The 24,229-nt window shown below is 36.4% G+C and overlaps 1 protein-coding gene and 1 non-coding gene across 11 annotated transcripts in view; one reads left to right on the forward strand and one right to left on the reverse strand.

Moving 5' to 3' along the window:
* The window catches only part of FOXN2 (forkhead box N2), a 64,946-nt gene that overhangs the window by 23,900 nt on the left and 16,817 nt on the right, over window positions 1-24,229 (reverse strand). For 6 of the 10 annotated variants that reach the window (XM_008976261.4, XM_008976257.5, XM_003822684.6 and 3 more), the window contains one exon: window positions 8,632-9,182. In XM_008976261.4, coding sequence (XP_008974509.1) covers window positions 8,632-9,168 — 537 coding nt within the window. In that variant the 5' untranslated portion in view covers window positions 9,169-9,182. Of the gene's footprint in view, window positions 1-8,631; window positions 9,183-20,720; window positions 20,906-24,229 lie in introns of all 10 variants that reach the window. The other 4 variants (XM_034953087.3, XM_063594957.1, XM_063594958.1 and 1 more) reach the window with 2 other exon arrangements.
* LOC112439033 (U4 spliceosomal RNA) lies at window positions 14,544-14,683 on the forward strand. The gene has a single exon (XR_003027330.1). It is a non-coding gene; the product is annotated as a U4 spliceosomal RNA (small nuclear RNA).

Here is a 24,229-nt window from a genome sequence, read left to right on the forward strand (position 1 = left end):
TTTTTTAAAATTGTAAGATGATTTCTCTCCTTTTCGTTATCAAATTCTACCTATACTCTGGACTGCATCCTTTCCCATTCTCTAGCTCTCACTTCCTTAATTTCTTCCTTTCTCTGAACATTCAAAACACTCAGATTAATTACATTAAAAATGTATACATTTAAAAATTATAGACGTGACCAACTCCCTTTTGAGTATTACCACAAATCATACTATTGGACATATGATTTTGTAACTTTTACTAAAAATAATACCACTGTGAATATTTTCACATACATCTTCTTGTATGCAACTATGAATGTTACTCTAGGGGAGAAATCAGAATATGATCTGCTAGATCAAAGAAGAGCCCATTTCTAATTCTAGTAACTACTGCCCTCAAGAATGGTCATATTAATATACTCCTATCAATGATGTGAAAGTATCAATATTTACTCATGTCCTCAAATATTTAAAATTTTTGAATTCTAATAGATAAAAAAGCATTTTTTGTTCTTTTAATTTGAATGTCCCTCACACACATTACTAGTAAGATAAACATCTTTGTTTATGTTTATTGCCTATTTGTGTTTCCTCCTCTGTGAACTGCCTATTCATATACTTGCCCATTTTTCTATTAGATTTTCATTTTCTTATTGAATTCTGAGTTTCTTCTATAATGGTATACTGTTGATAGTAAACATTGCTTCTCAACTCCACATTTAGCAAAAGCTAAACAGCCTGTCCCTAGCCAGTTGTTAAACATTTATCAGCACAGCACTTTTTTTTGTTTTTGAGACGAAGTCTCGCTCTGTTGCCAGGCTGGAGTGCAGTGGCACAGTCTCGGCTCACTGCAACCTCTGCCTCCTGGGTTCAAGTGATTCTCCTGCCTCAGCCTCCCAAGTAGCTGGGATTACAGGCACGCGCCACCACACCCAGCTAATTTTTGTATTTTTAGTAGAGATGGGGTTTCACTCTGTTGGCCAGGCTGGACTTGACCTCTTGACCTCGTGATCCGCCCACCTCGGCCTCCAAAAGTGCTGGGATTACAGGTGTGAGCCACTGCGCCCAGCCAGCACAGCACTTATTATATATTTTGAATCCTAATCTTTTGGCTGCTACTTTCTCAACAACTTCTTCTCAGCCAATCATTTTCAAGTGTTCTGCAACATTTGACACTGTTGGCCATTCACACTTAAGCTTAGCTTCCTTGGCTTCATTACACCATACTTTTCCTAGATTATTCCACTCAGAAGCAATGCTGATAAATTCCAAACTTAAGAGCTGTAATCTCACCACATCACCTCTATTCCTGCCTATATTTCTAAGTACCTAGTAGATGGTTACCTTTTATGTACCATCATAAGTATAAATACAATAGTTCTAAAAGTATAAAAGAATTAAGTGACACAATTCAAGAATAAAATCACTAAGGAAATTCTAAATGCATAAACAATAGCAAACAATGACACTGTTAACTATAAGGGTAAATTTAAACGGAGACTACATAAAATAATTATGAAATATGTACAGTGTTTAAAAAAAAAGACAGAGGATAACAATACCAACACAACAGAGGAAAAAGAATAAAGGGAGATCAATTTCAAAGAAGGCAAAGAGAAGGAAGGATAGGGAGATGATTTTCACCGTAGCAGTGTTTATAACAAAAAATTAGAAACCCAAATGTTCATCCACATCACAATTAAAGAGAATTATGCATTAAGATGAAAAAAGATGCTGAGCTTTTAAAAGGTTATTGAATAATATCACTCCCTCCTTTCTCTTTCACACACACACACACACACATACACATACACACACACACACACACACAGTCTTAAGTGACTATTCTACTAAGGCCTTGACCTCAGAGAGCTCTCATATCTTCCCTAGTGGGAGAAGCAAATCTATACATAACTGGGATATGTATGTTATAAAGGTAACAAACAGAATGCTATAAAAACACAAAATGAGTACAAAAAAGCAGGAAATGCTTGAGAGGTGACTTCTGAGCTGGGCTTTGAGGAAATGTTCTCTCCACTGAAAGTGAATTACGAAAATGCAGTGTAGATAGAGGAACAAAATAAACAAGGACTATTTATAGTATACTGGAATAGCAAGTAGTCTTGTGGGGGTAGATCACGGAGTAGTGAAGAAAAAAAACTGCAAAGACAGGCAGAAGCCAAACTGGGGAGGGTCTTGAAAACCATGTTAACAAGTTTGGCTTTTATTTAGTAAGTCATATTTACTAAAGGTTACTAGTTACAAAAACTAAAGTAAAAATGAGGCTCAGAGAGTCTAACTTTACCAAGTCACACATCTATCTGGATCTAGGAACATACCTGAATCCAATCCTTCATGCTGACTCCTCAACTTATATAATAGTTCAATTTGATGAGAAATGAGGGGAAGACCTGAACTAAGGCCAATGTTATGGTAAAAACTAAAAGAAATGGCCAGAATCAAAAAGCAACTTGTAGGTATTTATAGGTGCTACTAGATACTGCTTTTTCTTGAATCTAACCCCTGGCTTTGACAGGCTTTCTAGACCAGGATCAATTAATACCACGTATCTCACTTTTTTGGTTATAAAATAAGGAAGTTCATCAGGATAATGTCTATATTCCTTTCAAATTTGACATTCAAATAACTTAGGCATTGCAAAGAGCAGGTACCCAAGATGACTCAGATTTCTAGCTGAGACCCAAATAGGTCCTTGGAGAAGAGAGAGGAATAAAGTCCAATTTTGGACACACTGAATTTGAGATACCTCCAGATCTAATAATTAGTTGCAAATTTACGTCTGGGCTTTAGGAGAAAGATCTAGAAGTCATAAGATCACAGACGACATATTAAGCCATGGGAATTAATGAGATTAAGAAAACACTAAATCAACAAAAAAGACAAAATAGTGAACACTAAAGTTTAAATGGCAAGTGGCAAAAGAAAAAGATGGAGAATCCACACAGGTAAACAAAGAATTAAGCACAGTGTTATACAAATCAAAGAAAAGATGAATTCCCAGAGCTAATCATATCATATAATGCGGTTTTAGGTTGAGTAAGACAGAAAAGAAGTCAGTGGATTTAGACAAAAGGAGGGCAATGATTACAAAGTGTTCAAATCCCACATCTTCACTGAAACTATCTCTGTTTGCATGGTACTACTAACTGTAACATTCCTTTGGCAAATGAATTCAGATATTGTTTAAGGTAATATATTGCCCTATCATTCACACTGTCACAAGTCAAATACAGAGAAACTCCATCATGCTCCTGGCTTAAAAACTCTCACTGGTTTGCTCTCAAAACTGAAGTCCAAACAACTGAAGTCCAAACAACTGAAGTCCAAAACTGAAGTCCAAGCATGATATTCATCACACTTCTACTCTGCATCACTCTGCTTTTCCACCCTGCTCTCACACATTCCTCACCAACAGAGAATATGCCTACTGACCCAAACTCCCAGCAGAATATACTATTGCCCTTTGGCATATGTTACCCTTCTAAAACCTGTTCTCTTTTTTCAAAGCACACTTCGATGGCAAACTTTTCCATAAAAATTTCCCAAATCTTTTAGTTTAGGGGTCCCCAACCCCCAAGCTGGAGACCGGTACAGGTCCATGGCCTCTTAGGAAACAGGTCGCAGAGCAGGAGGAGAGTGGAAGTTGAGAAGCATTACCACCTGAGCTCTGCCTCCTGTCCGATCAGCCCATGCATTAGATTCTCACAGGAGCTCAAACCCTATTGTGAACTGTGCATGTGAGGGGATCTAGGCTGTGTGCTCCTTATGAGAATCTAATGCCTGATGATCTGAGGTGGAACAGTTTCATCCCAAAACCATATCCCATGTCCCCACCTCAGGTAGCAGAAAAACTGTCTTCCACAAAACCAGTCCCTAGCGTCAAAAGTTTGGGGACCACTGTGCTAGGTAATAATTAATCAACTTCTCTCTGACTCTGTTCATGTTGCTATTATTTTATTTCTTTCTATATTGTATTATGATTAACTGTTTGCCTTCTTACTTTTTAAAACTTAAACTCCTTCACGCCAGGAACCATCTCACCACTGCACTCCAGCCTGGGCGATAGAGGGAGACTCTGTCTCACAAAACAAAACGAAAAACATTGGATTCAACTTTGGCCGAGTGCAGTGGCTCACACCTGTAATCCCAGCACTTTGGGAGGCTGAGACAGGTGGATCGCTTGAGCCCAGGAGTTAGAGACCAGCCTGGGCAGCATGGCAAAACCCTGTCTCTACTAAAATTAGAAAAAATTAGCTGGGTGTGGTGGTACATGCCTACAGTCCCAGCTACTCAGGAAACGGAGGTAACAGGATTGCTTGAACCCTCGGAGGTTGCAGTGGGCCGAGATTGAGCCACTGCACTCCAGCCTGGATGACAAAGTGAGACCCTATCTCAAAATAAAAAAATAAAATAAATTGTAACAGGGTCCATCCTGTGAGGTGAGATGTAACATATGAACTCTTACTTTTGGCAGAGCACAGAGATGGCAGTCGTAAAAGAATGTAAGAAAAAAACACCACCCAAATTTTAAAACATTTATTAAAGACCAAATGTTAGCTAGCATGACAGCTTAGAATCCCTGACATTCCCAGAAGAAGAGTCTGCCTCCACTAGGCTAGGTCTTTTTCCACTGGCCTCCATCTGGTGCTCCAGAGGAAGACTGCAGGCAGGCCAGGAAGCCTGAGAGAGAAACCCTTATGAATGAAGACAGATGTACAGAATCTGCCAAGGTTTAGGCAAAGATCATCCATGTTCTAGACCCTGAACAAGCACAAGGTGAAGATCAGATAGTGGTGTAGGACAGACACAAACCTGCCTATATCCTGGACTCTTCTCTAAAACAAAGCAAAAGCTGTCTGCCACTGAGGAAGAGGCAAAATACTTTGCCCACTCTAGTCCCAGGCAAAGGATGGCTGTTGCTAAAAGAGAAGCATAAAACCTAGCTATCCCCATATTTAACAAGGCAATGTGCCATGTGCCACTAGAAGAAAGGCAGAAAATCTGCTCACGCTCAAATCTGCTGATGATACAGAGAACTGCTGCCACTGGGAAAGGGAGTGGTCACTCACTTTTGTCCAAGACCTCCCACTAAGACTAGGCTGAGTTTCTCCACCATAATGGGAATGAGCAGAAAACTGGCTTGAACTCTAAAACAGCACTGTCTAAAAGGACTGTTTATGATGACAGAAATATCCTATAGCTGTTCAATATGCCAACCACTAGCCACATGTGGATAAATGGCAACTGAAGAATGCAGCTCTAGGCTCTATCTTTGCCTAAATCTTGGCAGATTCTGTACATCTGTCTTCATTCATAAGGGTTTCTCTTAGGCTTCCCGGCCTGCCTGCAGTCTTCCTCTGGAGCACCAGATGGAGGCCAGTGGAAAAAGACCTAGCTAGTGGATGCAGAGTCTTCTTCTTCTGGGAATGTCAGGGATTCTAAGCTGTCATGCTAGCTCATATTTGGTCTTTAATAATTTGATTTAAAATTTGGGTGGCTTCTTTTTCTTACATTCTTTTACGACTGCCATTTCTGTGCTCTGTCAAAGGTAAGAGTTCATATGTTACATCTCACCTCACAGGATGGACCCTGTCACATTTTATTTATTTATTTTTTGAGACGGAGTTTCACTCTTGTTGCCCAGGTTGGAGTGCAATGGCACGATCTAGGCTCACCACAGGTTCAAGCGATTCTCCTGCTTCAGCCTCCCGAGTAGCTGGGATTACAGGCATGTGCCACCATGCCTGGCTAATTTGTTGTATTTTTCGTAGAGACAGGGCTTCTCCATGTTGGTCAGGCTGGTCTTGAACTCCCAACCTCAGGTGATCCGCCAACCTCAGCTTCCCGAAGTGCTGGGATTACAGGTATGAGCCACCACGTCCAGCTTATTTTTTTCTTTTGAGACAGGGTCTCACTTTGTCATCCAGACTGGAGTGCACTGGCACAATCTCGGCCCACTGCAACCTCCGAGGGTTCAAACAATCCTCCTACCTCCATTTCCTGAGTAGCTGGGACTACATGTACCACCACGCCCAGCTAATTTTTTCTAATTTTAGTAGAGACAGGGTTTTGCCATGTTGCCCAGGCTGGTCTCTAACTCCTGGGCTCAAGCGATCCACCTGTCTCAGCCTCCCAAAGTGCTGGGATTACAGGTGTGAGCCACTGCACTCAGCCAAAGTTGAATCCAATGTTTTTCGTTTTGTTTTGTGAGACAGAGTCTCCCTCTATCGCCCAGGCTGGAATGCAGTGGTGAGATGGTTCCTGGCATTAAAGAGTACATTTTGCTACTGAAAAATGCAACTCTGGACTCTATACTGAGTAGATGGAGAGACTGTCTGCTCCTGGGGGAGGCACAGAAAGACTCACACCTGAAGCACAGGCATGCAGAACCTGTTTAAGACTAATGCTGGAGAAGAATCAAGGATCCTACTCCACCCCATCCAAAAGCCTTGCTCCAAGTAACAAGCAATAGCAATCTAGTGCTGTAGGAAGGGCAACAGAGAGAGCTATCTTACCTCTCTCCCAACCACAAATGTGGCACAAGCTGGAAGATGAAGTTGTAGCAGTAATGCTGAAACAAAAAAGTCATCTATTGCTCCAGGCCTCACTTTAAACACAAAGTATTGGCAGTCCATCTCTGTAGGAGTCTGAAGAGTGTGGTATGCTGATGGTAATTACTGCAACCACAAACACTCAAAACTCTTCTCAATTACTAACTAGACTGACCAATACCTGTTCACACTAACAGCCTAACAGAGTAGAGGCATGCCTATTTCTGGGTAGAAATATTACATACTTCCGTCCCTGCCATTCTTTTGCAATGTCTGATATTCAATCCAAAATTATAAAATACATACAAAAACAAGAGATTAAAACAGTCAGCAAAACCAGATCCAGAGATGGACCAGATATTGAAACTGACAGACATTATATAACAATTATAATTAATATGTTTATGGATCTAGTGGGGAATTTTAGCAGAGACAGAAACTTTTTAAAAAGGAAAATGAAAACATTAGAAATTAAAAACATGAAGAAGTCCTTCATTGGGGCTTATCAGCAGAATGAACACAACAAAGAAAAACAGTGAACCTATAGAAAAATCAATAAAAATTATCCAAACTAAGAGAGAAAGAGTGGAGGAAAGGCAAAGCAATCAAGAGGTAAGACAAATAGCAAATGGTCTAATATATTTTTACTTGGAGTCCTAAAAGTAGGAGTGAGGCAGAAGAAATATTTGAAGAGATAATGAGCAAAAATTTCCTAAATTTAATGAAAGGCAATAAACCATATATTTAAGAACCACTGAGAACCCAAAGCAAGATAAAAATAAAGAATAACACATCTAGGCCCTCTATAGTCAAACTGCTGAAAAACAGTGATAAAGAGAGAAAGAAAAAACACTGAAGACAGCAATTAAAAAAAGAGACATTACATAAAGAGGAATAATGACAGCAGACTTCTCACCAGAAACTATGGGAGCCAGAAGACAATAAATCATCTTTAAAATACATAGAAGAAAAAAATGTCAACCTAGAATTCTAAACCTGCACCCCACAAAAAAGTTTAAAATAACCATTGCCAGCAAAACCGAATAATGAGAAATTTTAAATAAACTTCTCCAGGCAAAAGGAATTAATCCAATAGGGCATCAGGTGCCAAGCAACTTTTTCTGTAAAGAGCCAGTTAAGTGAAATGGTATAATATTATTTGAAGGTGGACCAATGATAAATTAAAGATGTATACTGAAAACCATATAGCAACCACTAAAATACATAAATAATCAGGCAATAGTAGAGATAAAATTGAAGCATAAAAAAAAACAAACACAAACACACACACACACACAACACCTCGGCTGGGCACAGTGGCTCACACTTGTAATCCCAACACTTTGGGAGGTCAAGGTGGGTGGTACTTGAGGTCAGGAGTTCCAAGACCAGTCTGGACAACATGGCAAAACCCCATCTCTATTAAAAATACAAAAATTAGCAGGGCGTGGTGGCACACACCTGTAGTCCCAGCTATTCTGGATGCTGAGGCATTAAGAATCGCTGGAACCCAGGAGACGGAGGTTGCAGTGAGCAGAGATCGCGCCACTGTACTCCAGGCTGGGTGACAGATCGAGACTGTCTCACAAAAAAAAAAAAAAAAAAAAAGCACCAAAACACCAAAACCAAAAGTGAAGAACACCTCATCCCACAAAAGGCAGGAAAAGTGGAAAAGAAAATCAAATAAATAGCAAGGTGATAGATTTAAACCCAACCATATCAATTTCGTTAATTTAAATGGTCTATACTTTGATTATAAGGCAGAGATTATCATATTGAATAAAGAATCAAATGCTGATAGTTATAGGAACACTACAGAAACTAGAAACAAAGAACTAAAATAATAAAAAGACTAATCTAGGTACCTATAGTGGACAAAACATAATTCTGCTAAATTTATATCAATATTTAAGAAATTTTAAAACATCTCAGGTGAAAACAAATGAATATAATTCAGTTCAGCTGAAGTAATTTGACTTGACTACTTATTGTCTCCCCGATTTCCAGATATTTTAAGGGCTCCATGTTAATTAGTCCCCCCACCTCACCAAATATAGCAATGTTCATAAACACTGACCTTGCCATGGCTTCTTTCCACTTTCTGAAAACATTTATTCAGGGACAGATTATGTCGAACAGAATTCTTCCAGCCTGTTGGTGCAGTAGCAAAATACGGAAAATGGTCCAGAATCCAGCTATAAATTTCTTTGACAGGCAAACATTTATTTGGAGAGTGCTCAATGGCCATATAAATGAGAAGACTAAAGGAGTATGGGGGCTTTGAAGTTGCTGATTTTTTTTCTGGGTTCTGGTAGCAAGCTGGTCCAAAGGATGGCACATCATCTCCCTCTATGTCATACAATGGACTAACAATTGGAAGACCCTCACTTCCGAGGCTGAAGTTTGTTAGAAGATTAGTGCTTTCATGAAGCCAGTTCAAGTTTGTGAGTTCATCATCTGCTGACTCACTGTCCACTAGAGTGGCCTTCGGCCTGGCAGCATCAACAGCTTCAGGCAAGCTTCCCATTTTGTAAATCTGGCTTAATCCTGCAATCTTTTCAGCTCCTGGGGTTTCAGCTCTCTTATCTGGAGTCATTCCAATTACTGGACCCATTTACTCTTACAGTTCTGCAACAAAGGAAACAATTATCAATGTAATACTTTAGATTCTTAAACTGTGGGAAAAAGAAAATACATATGTAAATATCCCCAAATCAGAGAAATTTTGCAATCAATTGTCCCACATAATATTTAAGCACCACATTTGTATAATGAAGATACTAATGGTTATAATACAAGGAAAATAACTTATATTAGTTGAAATGGCTGTAAATAAAGTGCAGCTTTATAGGACCAGGTGTATGGGTGATATTAACACAATTAAATAATGTATTTTAAATACTTAGTAAAGTACCTAGCCCACGCTAATCACCTAATAGGAAGTGGCTATTATTACTTAAAGTGGACAGGCTATTTCTCTGAACTATAAGACTTTATACGTATCTTAAGAATCTATGATTTTACTATATACAAATAGTTGAATCTTGAAAATAATAAATTTGAAATATTTAAGCAATATTTTAAAATAAACCCTTTCCTCAAATCTCAAATATTTACTATAAAAAGAAACTATGTATACTATTTTTACAGCACGTCATACTAAAAAGAGATAACATTTTTATTTCATTATTTATTTTGAATCGACAAATAATGATTATATATATTTATGGGGTACGATGTGATATTATGATACATGTATATATTGTGAAATGATTAGATCAGGTTAATTAATATATCCATCACCTCATATACCTATTTCTCTTTGTGGTGAGAACATTTTAAATGGTCTTTTAGGAATTTTGAAATATACATTATTATTAACTATAGTCATCATGCTATGCAATAGGTCACTAGAACTTACTCCTCTTGTGTAACCAGAACTTTGTACTCTTTGACTAACATCTCCCCCTTCCCTACACCCTCCTCCTACCCCCACCACCCATATCTGGTTACCAACCGTTCTACTCTATACTTCCGTAAGTCTAACAAGATAACACTTCTTATTCACTAAATTTATTATTGGCTAAATTAAATTCACTATAAGTTATCATTTCTTTTTAAAATCCCAGTACTTTTAAACTCTGCATTCTATATCATCTCAAGTACTGACATTGCAAGGCTGGCATTCTCTTAGTAAGGTATGAACTGTCCCTGTACTTTCAAGGAGAGCGAAAAATAGCTGTTACTATTCTTTTTTCATTTCTATTTTCTCAAATTATTTTTGTTTTGCACTTTAAACCCCCTTCTATTCAAAAACTTTATCATGAGACAATAACAGACCAGAGAAGAAAGCAATAGGCTAATGTGCTATTTAATTAATTTTCAATGGCTCATAAAGATAACTCATTTCTAAATTCAGTGAAAAACCGACTATTATCCTATTCAACCCACTTATGCTTGTGTAACTGAAATAATGGGGGGGGGTACCTCCAGAGTTTGTTTTGCTTAAGACATAGATGGCAGGTTACTTCAAGAATTCTGAAAACCGGCTAATTTTATTTCTATTTTTTATGTCAGTTATGTAAAAGAGAAAACTAGTTAATTTTAGATGTAGAACAGTTTATCTGGATTCTGGGAGCTACCACCAGAAGTAGTTAGCCTCAGAGCACTCCGTTAGCAACAGCCTTAGATGATACTTTAGTGCCCAGGCATTGTGCTAAACAATTTACATATGATATCTCAATTAACTGTCAATTAAACCCTATAAGGTAGGCACTATTATTAATTCAACTTTATTGATGAGGAAAATTAATCAGAGAGGTTAAGCGTAAGTGGAACTGTCAGAATTTAAATCCAGGCAGACTGACTCCAGAAACAAAACTCTAACCACAATATGTGCTGGCAACAGTATGTACACAACACCCATGAGCGCCAATGACTCAAATCCTATTCATTTTAAATCTTAACAGCATTCTTTCCATATCCAGTTCTTATCTCTCTCCTGTGCACCCATAACTTGAAACATCAAAACACTGTAAAAAGGAAAAGATCAAACAATAACGGATTTGGTTTCTGTTTCAATCTCTTATGAAAACCACACATACATAAACATTCACATATATGAGCACACAATGTATTTCAGAACTGATATCCTGTACTATGTAAGTGACCAAATTATTCATTTTATCAAAGTCTCTCTATTCATAGAGACTTAAAAACATGACGAATGAGAATTGAATAATGTCTTGCTTCCTTAAAAAACAAACAAAAAACCACTCTTCAGTGTACCCAGTGTTCAGTTAAAGAAGGGAGTGATTAATTTCTAATGTCTCACTTTTGCCTTGTCACTTAAATCTCCATCTATCTTCCATTACCAAACAGCAGTGGCTAAAATTTGCTGAGATTTTACTACATTAGATTCTATGTCATAGGCTTTAAAATGCATCATCTCTACTTACTCTGAACTACTCCTTAGTTCAATAAATGCCCTTCCTTTCCGACTGTGAATTCCATGAGGAGGCAAGAGTCTTTTTTTTTTTTTTTAAAGAGACAGGGTCTCACTCCGTCACCCAGACTGTAGTACAGTGGCGATATCATGGTTCACTGTAACCTCCACCTCCTGGGTTCAAGCGATCCTCCTGCCCCAGCCTCCCAAGTAGCTGGGACTACAGGCACACACCACCATGCCCAGCTAATTTTTAAATTTTTTTTATAGAAACAGAGTCTTGCTATGGTTGCCCAGGCTGGTCTCAAACAATTGGCCTCAAGCAATCCTCCTGCCTCAGCTTCCCAAAGTGTTGGGATTACAGGCATGAGCCACCATGCCTAGCTGGGATAAGAGTTTTTTACTTTTGCATTCCTAATGAATCTTTTCAAAATGTTGAGTATGAGTAGACACTCAAATCATAATTATTTCAGATGGAAATGAACTCATAATACAAATTATTTGTCTATTCTGCAAAAAGGTGCACTAACTGCCTTGAAGAGTTAATTTATTTTGGAAATGAATCCGTAATGGTAGGAAACATCCTAAATGGTAACAATAAAAAAAACTGAAATTCATTGTTAAGAATAAGGAAATGGAAATGAAGTAAGCCATTTCCCTAAGGTTCTAAAGCTAATAAAAAGCGGAGCCAAAATTATAAACGAGGCTAAGTTCAATATTCAAATTTCTGGCCATTAGAGTCACTCTCAATTGCTCAAGAAACTTGAATTTTTATCAATACTACTTAAAACAGAAATAGTGAGTTTTATTAATGTAACATACTCAAAAATCAGTCTCCTGATAACTATTGACTAAATTTTCTCATAAGTAATTTAAATGGTTGCAAGTATGTTATTCCTCTGAATTAAAAGTTTACAAAAAAATTTCATTACTTTAAGATGTAAAGAAATAGTATGGCAGCAAAGTATGCCAAAGAGTTACAGAGTGTTAATCCAAGCAAAGTTTAAAAACCAAGTATTGACATTATTAAAAACCAAGGGCTGACATTATCTTAGTAAGGTTTGAACTGTCATTGTGTTTTCAAGAAGGAAAAAAAGTCGTTTATAAACTATCCTTATAGAACACTTTAGAGCACTATCCACTTAGATGAGATCAGGCATGTTCAGGGTGCTATGACCGTAGACAGAGCACTATCCATTTGGAACACCAAGTCCACCACAATGGATAAACAGGCAAATGATCTTTTCTCACATATTAAATACAAATAGCAAACAAATACATAAATTAAAAAATTATATAAAAAACTTATTTTAAAAAATATAAAATAAACAATTTTGGGCAAGGACCTAGGGCCATTTCGGAAAGCTAACTGGAAATGTGTATCACGAATTATTAAAAATTTCATTCTTTGACCCAACAATTCCAAATGTGTCACTTTTGTGAAATAATCTTATGTAGGGAAAAAGATATTCCCGTCCCAACCCACGATGTGTGGAGGGACACACAGATATTCATCCAAGAATTATTAAAGATAACGGAAAACTATAAACAACTTACATTTTCTATAACAGAGAAATGGTAAACTAAAGCCCAACTATTCAATCTAATATTTAGTAGCCATTAAAAATTACTGACTTGAAGAATGTGAATAAATTAAAAAGCTTATAAAAACCAGTGAAAAAGTAAAAAATACATACAAAAAAGAAAACGGTGATTTACATTACTAATTTTTGTCTTTGTTGTTCTATTTCCCAATTTTTCTTTAATGTGCTTATTATTTTTATAGTTTAAAATTAAAACAATAAGCTCAAGGGAGAAAAGGCTGTACTACATTACTTTTAGATGTAGTATTTCCATTTCACACACAAAAATCAAATCTTAAAAAGGTCATGGACTTATCAGAGAGCTCAAGTCAAAAACAGAAGCAACCTCTTATATTCTTAGTACAGCCTGTTCTGTTACAAACCTTTTCCATAACACGAATTAGCCCATTGGTTAATAAGGGAATGATTTTAGTATAATGTAAGTCATATTGGTTTGTACATGATTCTTCTCAGCCTATGTTTTTGTACTACCAAACAACAACAGCTGAACCCAAAATAGGCTAACACAGTGGAAAGCAGCAAGCTGCTGAAAAGACAGTATGGTACACAATTCTCATTCAACCCATGTTCTTCCTCTTGGCACAGCTTGGCCACATGCTCTTTCTTGGAAGTGTTTAATGAGCTCTTCTTTCCAAATCTTTATGCATTTTACCCTGGCGTCCATCATCCTGTAGCTTCAACCCTTCCTTGCACAGTGTTCATGTTCTTTTTAAAATCCTAAACTGACCATATTACTTGTTTGTGACAAATTTCATATATGTTTTAATATATTCTAGTATTCTCATTAAGATTTATTTTTGTTAGCATTCTGGTTACAAAGCTGCATATTTTTCACTTTTGAGTGAGTTGGCCCATCAGCTGTGCACAATTTTAGTGTGTTCAGGAATATATAAATATGCAATATTACTACAAAAAGATCTGTATATTTCACAATAAAATCAAGAAAACTTTCTATTTTATTTATTTTAAAAATTATAGTCTTATGAGAAACTGCATCTTAAAATGAAATGAAAACATTCACTAGCACAGCATTAATAATATGCATGGTCAGTTTGCTTCATAAAGCCAAATGCATAAATAAAAGGAAACCTGGGCCTGTGATGTAACATTTCTTTTTATTACTCCTTTAAGAACAGTATTTCAATGAATCACATAAAATTGTGATACATAACAAATATTACTCAAAAAAAAGGCCAAAATAGTATGATGTGGGATTTAAAAAATATATTCTAATTTTTAGGAGTATAACTAGCTTAATCCAAGTAATTAATACAACCACTAATAAACGAATTTCTAAGCCAAGACACTGCTATCCAAAAAAGTAGATAAATGTACCATACACTTTAGCAAAGTACACATTTGTGTTAAGGCTCCCATCTTCTACATTCTAAAAAAGAAAAAAAATTATTCACGAGGAGAATTTTAAAAGTGGAGAGTTCAAGCTTTGTGCAGTAGCAGTATCGTAGCCAATGAGGTTTATCTGAGTGCAATTATTGCTAATTGGAAACTTTTCCCAATACCCCACTGCAATTACTTGCGATATAATCAGCACTGGCAATTTTTGACGGTCTCTATGGAGACATCAATAAATAAATAAATAAAATGAGAAAAATAAATAAAAATAAAAGTGGAGAGTTCAAACCAACCCAGTACAATCACTCTGGAACCCATCTAGAGCTTGACTGTGTGCCTGCCATGGCGGTATCTTGAGAAGAAGGCTTCGGATTTAAATGTACTATTTTTTTTTTCACAGTTGTGCAGCTCATGCATCTCCTAAGGTGTCTAACAGAGATTTGCACATCTGCATATTACGTTCAATGTTATAGTGATATCCTACTCTAGGATAAGAAATATAAAATTATGTATTGGAATTCTCTGATCATTTCCCAAAAGGTCATAGGAGAGCATTTTTGCTTAGGTTGGTATTAACATTGGTAAGAGAGAAATGCTTCAGAGACTACATAAGAAAAGGGAAACAAAGCCACAGAATTTTCAGCATTACCTAAAACATAATATGCTGCATTACAGAGAATTAGATGTGTCACAGTGATAGCCATTTTTGCCCAAAATAACTAAGAAACCTACTAAACACAAAATGTTGATTTAACCAATCAGAATTTTGACTTACTTTTCCACACTTTTAACTGATTAAAGACCGAGTTAACAGAAGGTTTTTTCTTTACACTTTTCCCAGATGTTAGAATCCTTAAACATTACTTAGTCTTCCACATTTAAACATCACATAAAATTACATTATATGGAAGACATTCTGAGACTTGTTTTTTCCCCCATCGAATTCATTAACATTATTGTAGCAGTAATTCATTTTTATAGAGACTAGTATTCCATTTTATGAATATTCAATAATTTCTTATACTTTTAAGGAACATTTAATTGTTTATGTTTGGGGCTATTACAAGTACTACTGTTATAGAAGTCTTTGTTCATATCACCTGGTATACAAGTGCCAAAAACTTCTCTTGAGTATACATCTAAAAGTTGAACATATGTCAAGAAGTAGAATTATTTGGTCACAGAATAGTCTTCAACTTTAATTGATGACAAACTGCTTACCAAAAAATGCTGAATCAGTTACCACTAACCAGAAGTGTATATACCAAATGCTTCATGTACTTGCCAAAATTGTTTTTGCCAATCTGATGACTACTGTATTAGTCCGTTTCTACGCTGCTAGAGGGACATATCCGAGACTGGGTAACTTATAATGGAAAGAGGTTTAATCAGCTCATAGTTTTGCATGGCTGGGGAGGCCTCAGGAAACTTACAATCATGGCAGAAGGGGAAGCAAAAATGTCCTTCTTCACATGGTGGCAGGAGAGAGAAGTGCTGAGCAAACTGGGGAAAAGCCCCTTGTAAAACCACCAGATCTTGTGAGAACTCACTATCACAAGAACAGCTTGAAGGGACCACCCCCATGATCTAATCACCTCCCACAAGGTCCCTTCTCAACACTTGGGGATTACAATTCCGATTACAATTAAAGATGAGATCTGGGTGGGGACTCAGAGCCAGACCATATCAACTCTGAAACTGTATCTCCTTGCAGTTTTAATTTGCATTTCCCAGGCTAGTAACAGGGCGGAAGATCTTTTTATTCATTCATATATATCTGTATATGGATATATAGAATATGAATGTATAGATATACATGAACATATAGCTATGAATATATATCTATACATATACCATTTGGATTTATTCTTCCATAAAGTATCTATTGAAGCCTTGTGCCCATTTTTTTATGGGTTTTCTTAATGATTTGTAATGTTTGGATACTAATAACTTATATGTGATGCAAATATCTTTCCCCAGTAGATGACTTGTCTTTTCAATCTCTTTATTGGTTGCTTTTAATAAGAAATTTCTTTACTTTCATATGGTGGAATTTATTAACCCTTTTGTTTATGGTCTACAGTTTGTTTTATAATTTTTGCCTTTTACATTTAAATCTTCAACTCACCAAAAATGTATACATGTATTTTTTATCCAATTTCATCTTTCACATATAAACATAAAATTGTTCCAGCACCATTTATTAAAAATTTCAGGCCAGGCGCGGTGGCTCATGCCTGTAATCTCAGCACTTTGGGAGGCAGAGGCGGGTGGATCACGAGGTCAGGAGATTGAGACCATCCTGGCTAGCACGGTGAAACCCCCTCTACTAAAAATACAGAAAATTAGCTGGGCCTGGTGGCGAGCGGCTGTGGTCCCAGCTGCTGGGGAGGCTGAGGCAGGAGAATGGCGTGAACCCAGGAGGCGGAGCTTGTAGTGAGCTGAGATCGCGCCACTGCACTCCAGCCTGGGCAACAGAGCAAGATTCCGAGATTCCGTCTCAAAAAAAAAAAAAAAAAAAATGTCATCCTTCCTGTTAGGAGAACCTATCCACCATCAGTCCTTAGCATCCCTGCACACTCTCACCTGTTAAGAATGCAAGGCCTTTTATCTGGGCCATTTCTCAGTTTTTTGTTTGCTGCAAGCAAACCTGAGGTATGATTTAACATCTCCTACTAAAGAACAGGCCAACTTCCAGCATTTCTTCTCTGATCGATGAGATATTGAGAAAACTTTTTTTAGTTTCCATGTGATAAGGGAAGTTTTTTTGTGTTACCTATTTCTAACTTAACTGAGTTGGTATTATAATAGTGTATAGGGTATCAATTCTCTGAAATTTGTTGAAACTTGTTTCATGGCCCAGTACATGATTAATTTTCATAATGATTCATTTGATGTTTCTATGGTGCGTGGATGAAATATATGTCCATTGGATGAAGCTTGTTAATCACACTGTTTAAATTTTCTATATTCCTACTAATCTTTTTGGGGGGTCTGCTTTCTATATCAAATACTAAGGCAGATATATTACAATCTCCTGCTATACTGGAAAAATTTTTCAATTTTTTCCTTGTACATCTGTTAATTTTTTGCTTTATTTTGTGGCTATGGTTATTAATTGCATGTAACTTTAAAACATATATATTCCTGCCAAATTAGCCATTTCCCATTACGTATCAATTCTTTTTGTCTTTAAGTCTATTTGAAATTATATACTAGCTTTCTTTCCATTAATATTAGTCAGGCAGCAGCCTAAGTGTCCATCAAAGAAAGAAATGGATGTGGTGCATATACACACGAAAAAGAATGAGATCAGGCCAGGCGTGGTGGCTCACACCTGTAATCCCAGCACTTTGGGAGGCAGAGGTGGGTGGGTCATTTGAGATTAGGAGTTCAAAACCAGCCTGGCCAACATGGTGAAACCCCATCTGTACCAAAAAAAAAACCCCACAAAAATTAGTGGGGCATGGTGGTGTGCACCTGTGGTCCCAGCTACTTTGGGAGGATGAGGCAGGAGAATTGCTTGAACCTGGGAAGTGGAGGTTACAGCGAGCTGAGATCACACCACTGCACACCAGCCTAAGCAACAAAGGGAGACGACTCCGAATCACTAAAAAAAAAAAAAAAAAAAAGAGATCCAACCAATCATATGCAACAACATGGATGGAACTGGAGATCATGTTAAGTGAAATAAGCCAGACACAGAAAGACAAACGTCGCATGTTCTCACTTATTCGTAGGATCTAAAAATCAAATGAAATCATCAATGTCTAAGAGTAGAAGGATAGTTACTAGAGGCTGGGAAAGGTGGTGGAGGATTAGTGGGAGGGAGGTGGGGGTGGTTAATGAGTACAAAAAAAAAAGTGAATAAGACCTACTATTTGATAGCACAATAGGGTGACTATAGTCAATAATAACTTATTTGTATATTTTTAAATAACTTAAAGAATGTAATTAGATTATCTGTAACTCAAAGGATAAATGCTTGAAATGATGGATACCCCATTTTCCAGGATGTGCTTATTTCACATTGCATACCTGTTTCAAAACATCTCACGTACCCCATAAATATATACACCTACTATGTACACACTAAAATTTAAAAAAAAAATTGCCAGGTGTATGTTTTTCCATCATTTTACTTTCAACATTTTCCTTTGTTTCCTTGTAGTCTCTATCCTAAACCCCATATAAATGAATATTGTTTTTAAAGGCATGCATGTATTTGGATTTACTTCTACCATCCTTTTTGGTATCCTGCTCTTTCCATGTTAATTTTTCTCTTTCTTTTTTTGCCTTCTTTGGAATGATTCTTTTTTCTCATTCCATTTTTTTTAATCCTCTACTAGTGTGGAAATTATATACATATTTCTATCACTGAAATGTCACCTTATAAATTTTGATATATACTTCTAAAAATCCAGTTATCTTTAGACTGCTCGTAAATAAATAAATATATATACACATACACACACACACACATACATATATATATATATTTTTTTTTTTTGGAAACCGAGTCTTGCTCTGTCACCCAGGCTGGAGTGCAGTGGCACAATCTCAGCTCAAAGCAACCTCCCCCTCCCAGGTTCAAGCGATTCTCCTGCCTCGGCCTCCTGAGTAGCTGAGACTACAGGCGTGCACCACCACACCCAGCTTTTTTTAAAAAATATTTTTGGTAGACACTGGGTTTCACCATGTTGGCCAGGCTGGTCTCGAACTCCTGACCTCAAGTGATCTGCCCACCTCGGCCTCCCAAAGTGCTGGGATCACAGGCGTGAGTCACCGTGCCAAGCAACAATAAAAAGTCCTTTAAATGCTAGCTCCAATCACCTTCTCCTGGTTTATAATACAGCTTTTTATTTTTTATTTTATTTTATTTTTTTTTTTGAGACAGAGTCCCGCTCTGTCGCCCAGGCTGGAGTGCAGTGGTGCGATGTTCACTCACTGCAAGCTCTGCCCCTGGGTTCATGCCATTCTCCTGCCTCAGCCTCCCGAGGAGCTGGGACTATAGGCGCCTGCCACCATGCCTGGCTAACTTTTTTCTATTCTTAGTAGAGATGGGGTTTCGCCGTGTTCGCCAGGATGGTCTCTATTTCCTGACCTCATGATCCGCCTGCCTCAGCCTCCCAAAGCTATATTGGCTGGCGTGAGCCACCGTGCCCAGCCAATATAGCTTTTTCTTAACTTCATAAGATGCTATTATTATTTATGGAGTCCACTTTTATTCACCTATATAATTGTCACCGTCTTTGATCATTTCTTCTTAAATCTCAGATTTTCTACCTCTGATCATTTACTTCTGCTTAAAAAATAGTCTGTCACTGAACTTTCACATTTTATTTGTATGAACAAAATGTTTTTGCCCATGATCTTTAAAGATGTTTTTGCTATAGAATTCTACGCTGTTATTTTGTCTTGCGTATCATTTCATAGTCCACTACTATTTCCATTACTGTTATCGAAACCTGAATATTCCTTTGGAGGTAATCTGTCTTTTCTCTTAAAAATGTTCCCTTTATTAACCTCTGTTATTTTTTCCAATTTCTTGTCTATCTTGTGGTCTAAATTTCTTAAGATTTACCTTTCATTATGCTAACTTTTCAACGGCATATTTGCTTTTATACCTATCCACTGAATTTTAATTTCAATTACTATTTTCATTTCTAAAACTTCTGGTTCCTTTTCAACATGTTTGCTCTTTTCTTCATTTTTAAGCCTGTTACTGAACATATTAAACGTATTTATTTTCTATTTTACATCTGATAATTCCAAAACGTGAACTATTTGCACATCTGACTCAAATGATTCTCTTATATTGTGCCTTTTTCCTTGGATGGCCTGTAATTTTTATTATAAGCCACTTATTTTCATTAGAACTTTACCAATGGGAATTCTTTGATAATGATGATTATATGTTAGGTTTTATCAGGCCCTTGGGAGTAGTAACAGCCCAGGATCATTTTAAATTCTTAAGGTTTAGTGTGAATTTATGCTGCAAACTAGTGTGAGAGCTGGTTTGTGGTAGCACATTTTCAGTGACATTTTCTCCATTTGCAGCAATATTCTAGAAGAAAATTTCTCTGTAGAAACCCTGGGGGCATAAAGGGAAATAATTTCTCTATCACTCTTATAAAGGTACAGTACAATGGGGCTCCAAATTAATGAGGAAGACTATTTCCTGCTAAATGCTCCATCTTGACTGGGTCTAGGCTTTGCTTCCTGATCCCTGAGCCCCACAAAGCCATGAACAGAGAAGCTCACCTGATTCGGCAAATATCCTCAAAGCAATAGCCAGGTTCAGAATTCAGCCTGGCCTAAGTACTCTCCCCTTTGCGCCAGAGCACTGATGCATTTAAGATTTTATTTTATCCAGCATTTTAGGTTGTTTTCAGCAGAAAGCTGAAGGTACTTGGTACCTTGATCCAGGTACGTGGTTCACCATGCTGCTGGAAACATATGTTTACATTAGTTTCTGATGACAACATCACTAAAGTACATTATCCTTTATTTTAGCACATAATTTCTTATGTTTTCCTTTCTCCCTCAGCACACTTGAGAAGTCTGACATACTTCTAACAAGAGTTGTCATTATGACAATGAATCTCAATTGGAAGTATCCCTGGAGGTAAAAGATTAATGGATACATTCTACAGGCCACACAAGTGTTGCAAATTTTCATTTTGTGCTTTCATTTCAATAATAAAAAATGTATTTTACCATTTTCAAAGAGAAAAGTGAGAGATATTTTTAAAGAAAACTGCCTTAAGAACTATAGTTGGAGATTCTCAAAACGAGATTTTTTTTTCTTTAAAAAAGATCCATATTATTTGAGAGGGGCACTGCTCCATACTGAAAGGTCTCAAATTGCTATATTTAAGTTACCAAAAAAACCTTACTTCCATATCTTAGTCCTCAATGGTACTGTATGTAGTCAATGTACCTGATTATTCAGGTCTGCAATCCCTTATCTAAAAACCTTAGGGCCAAATATATTTCAAAATTCAGAATATTTTGGATTTCAGAAAGGTGACATACACACACACACACACACACACACACACAATCTCACATCCTAGTGAAGTCTGAGGCAACACCCCAAAATAACTATGTTAATATTTCTGTGGCAAAATGTATATTTACAGTAAAGAGGGGTTGTAAATAAAGACCACCAATACCCTTACATCCACTCAGATCATGTTTTGCCACTATAGGGTTAAGAAAACTTTTGGCTTCTGGAGCATTTTGGATTTCTAAATCATGGAAATGGACTTTTAGATTTATTATCTGTTACAGAATGGAAAGCCAGGTAAATTTCATTAGAATTTCATATAATATCACAGATCTGAATAAAATCTTAATAAGGGTAAAGAGCTCACCTTAAGGGACATGAATTTAATGCATAAACTTCGTGATTCCCCCCAACAAATACTTGTAAGTCTCTTTTTTGTCTATCTGTGGTTTAACAGTTGAGGATACAGAGTAGGTAACCTTCTGATAAGGAAATGTATTATGAATTACTATAATGTCAGAAATACCTAAATGTATACAGGAATTTTAAATATAGAAATTTAAATCTATATAAAATGTATATAGGAATTTTAAATGCTAAAGCTAAAGTATTAGCTATATTGGACTATGATTATAGTATCTCTGCATCTAGTAATGTAGATAAAAGGTAGAGAAAGAGATGTATAAGAGATATACTATTCAGAAGAACCTCTGCTGGTTCTTTTCTAAGAGGCTTCAAATCAGAAACTTCTTGCTTCTACTACATGCATGGCTCTGTTGTCATGCTTAGAGTCTATCGTAAATATTATATAATTATAAAATGAAAGCCTTCTTCCTTTAGAAAGGATTAACATACATAACACTAGGAGATATTGGGCAGAAACTTGAGGAGGCAATATATTTGAAGTTGAAATTATGAAGGATAAGGAACTTCATTAATTTAAAAATTTAAAAAGGAAAATCTAAATCATTTACCTTGATATTAATCACATCTGGAGACAGTGAACCAAAGGATTACCAGCATGAGCTGTGAAGAAATATTGCTTGGCTTCAAATCCCAGCCCTGCTTTTCACTAAGCTATGAGACCTATCAACTTAGAATTATAATACTACCTACTTTCATAGGATTCTTAGTACAAATTAAACAACAAAAATAAAGCACTTAGAACAGAGGTACAGAGTAAGTATACAATGAATACTCGCTGCAGAGATAGTAATGATGGTTATTACTACTATAAATTTTAAAATTATTAGCTTTCTTCCTAAAGTAGATGTATAAATATTATAACCTCCAAATATAAAAATTAGGGTACAAAATCAGTAACAATGCTTTATATTTTGAAGTTTTGAAATTAAAAACATATTTGTCTAGTGTTAAGGATAGATCTCCCTCACGACCAATGACAGCCACTGACGAGGTGGCCAAATGAGGTCAGGACTTCTTGGAAGAGTGCCACAATACGTCTTTCATCATTTTCTTTACGATTCGACTTTCACTTCCTTATTATATTTGTCCCCATGCACTCTGCAGATATTTTGCCAATCATGCAACATGATAGAACCCTTCTTCTAATCCTTGTAGTTTAATTCAAAAGAACTTTATTATAAACTTTTAATATTTTGTTATTAATGGCCAAGAAAGGTCTAAATTATTAACAGCTTTGTCTGATGCCAACATTCTCACACACAAAAAAAGAATTTATGAACAATAAAAATAACTATACTACCTCTGAAATAATCATGAGTTTTCACTATTAATGCCATTCTCAAAAACAAAAAGAAAAGACACATCAACAAATGTAATGGCATCATGAAAACAGGACAGGAATACAAATATCTCCTAGTTACATTCATTGTATCCAACTAATTTAGAATGTACTATTCTGTTTCAGAATTCTTAAGTTAAAATACTCAAAATAATAATTTTCCATCCATTTTTGAGATACTACTTTTAACAAATGCGGTAGATCTGAGAAAAATATATAAATAACATGGTTAATTTCAGCCTAGCAGCTACAGTACATTAAAAATATGGGTATATGAATATATATTTAATGACCAAAAAAAATCCAGCTCAGTTCAGAAATTCTCATGAACATAAAGGTTCTGGGTTTTTTCTTTCTTTTTTTTTTTTTCTGGTTCTGTCACCCAGGCCGGAGTGCAGTGGCATGATCATAGCTCACTGCAACCTCAAGCTCTTGGGCTCAAGCGATCCTCCTACCTCAGCTCCCTGAGTAGCTAGGACAACAGGTGTGTGTCACCACACTCAGATAATTTTCTTATTTCTGTAGAGGCAGCGTCTCCTTATGTTGCTCAGGTTGGTCTCAAACTCCTGGGCTCAAGTGATCCTCTTGCCTTGGCCCCTCCCTAATTGTAAGGATTACAGGTGTGAAACAGTGTGCCTGGCCAACATAAATGATTTTTAGTGTATTCTTTAATAACTTACATAGGTCCACAGCAAATAAGGAATAGCTGCAATTAACTTGGTTCGATTAATTATGAGTTCAATACCTTTAAAAAGTGCTTTTAAAGTTTTATTATTGAATCTCTTCATGCTACATTTTCAATTTTAATTGTTTCTATCTTACCTATACTATAGTTCTTAGAGTCCTAAATCTATGTTGTTTCTAAATAATTGTTTACTTTTTTAAAATTTATATTTCATCCATTATATTGTCTAAGAATTCTCACTGGGAAATAAAATATAGCACTGAGAAAAGACTCAGATCAAAACAAAATACAATAGTCAATTCTTGATAGCC

The sequence above is a fragment of the Pan paniscus genome, chromosome 12 (genome assembly GCF_029289425.2).
Source record: "Pan paniscus chromosome 12, NHGRI_mPanPan1-v2.0_pri, whole genome shotgun sequence".
In the NCBI taxonomy this organism is placed as follows: Eukaryota; Metazoa; Chordata; class Mammalia; order Primates; family Hominidae; genus Pan; species Pan paniscus.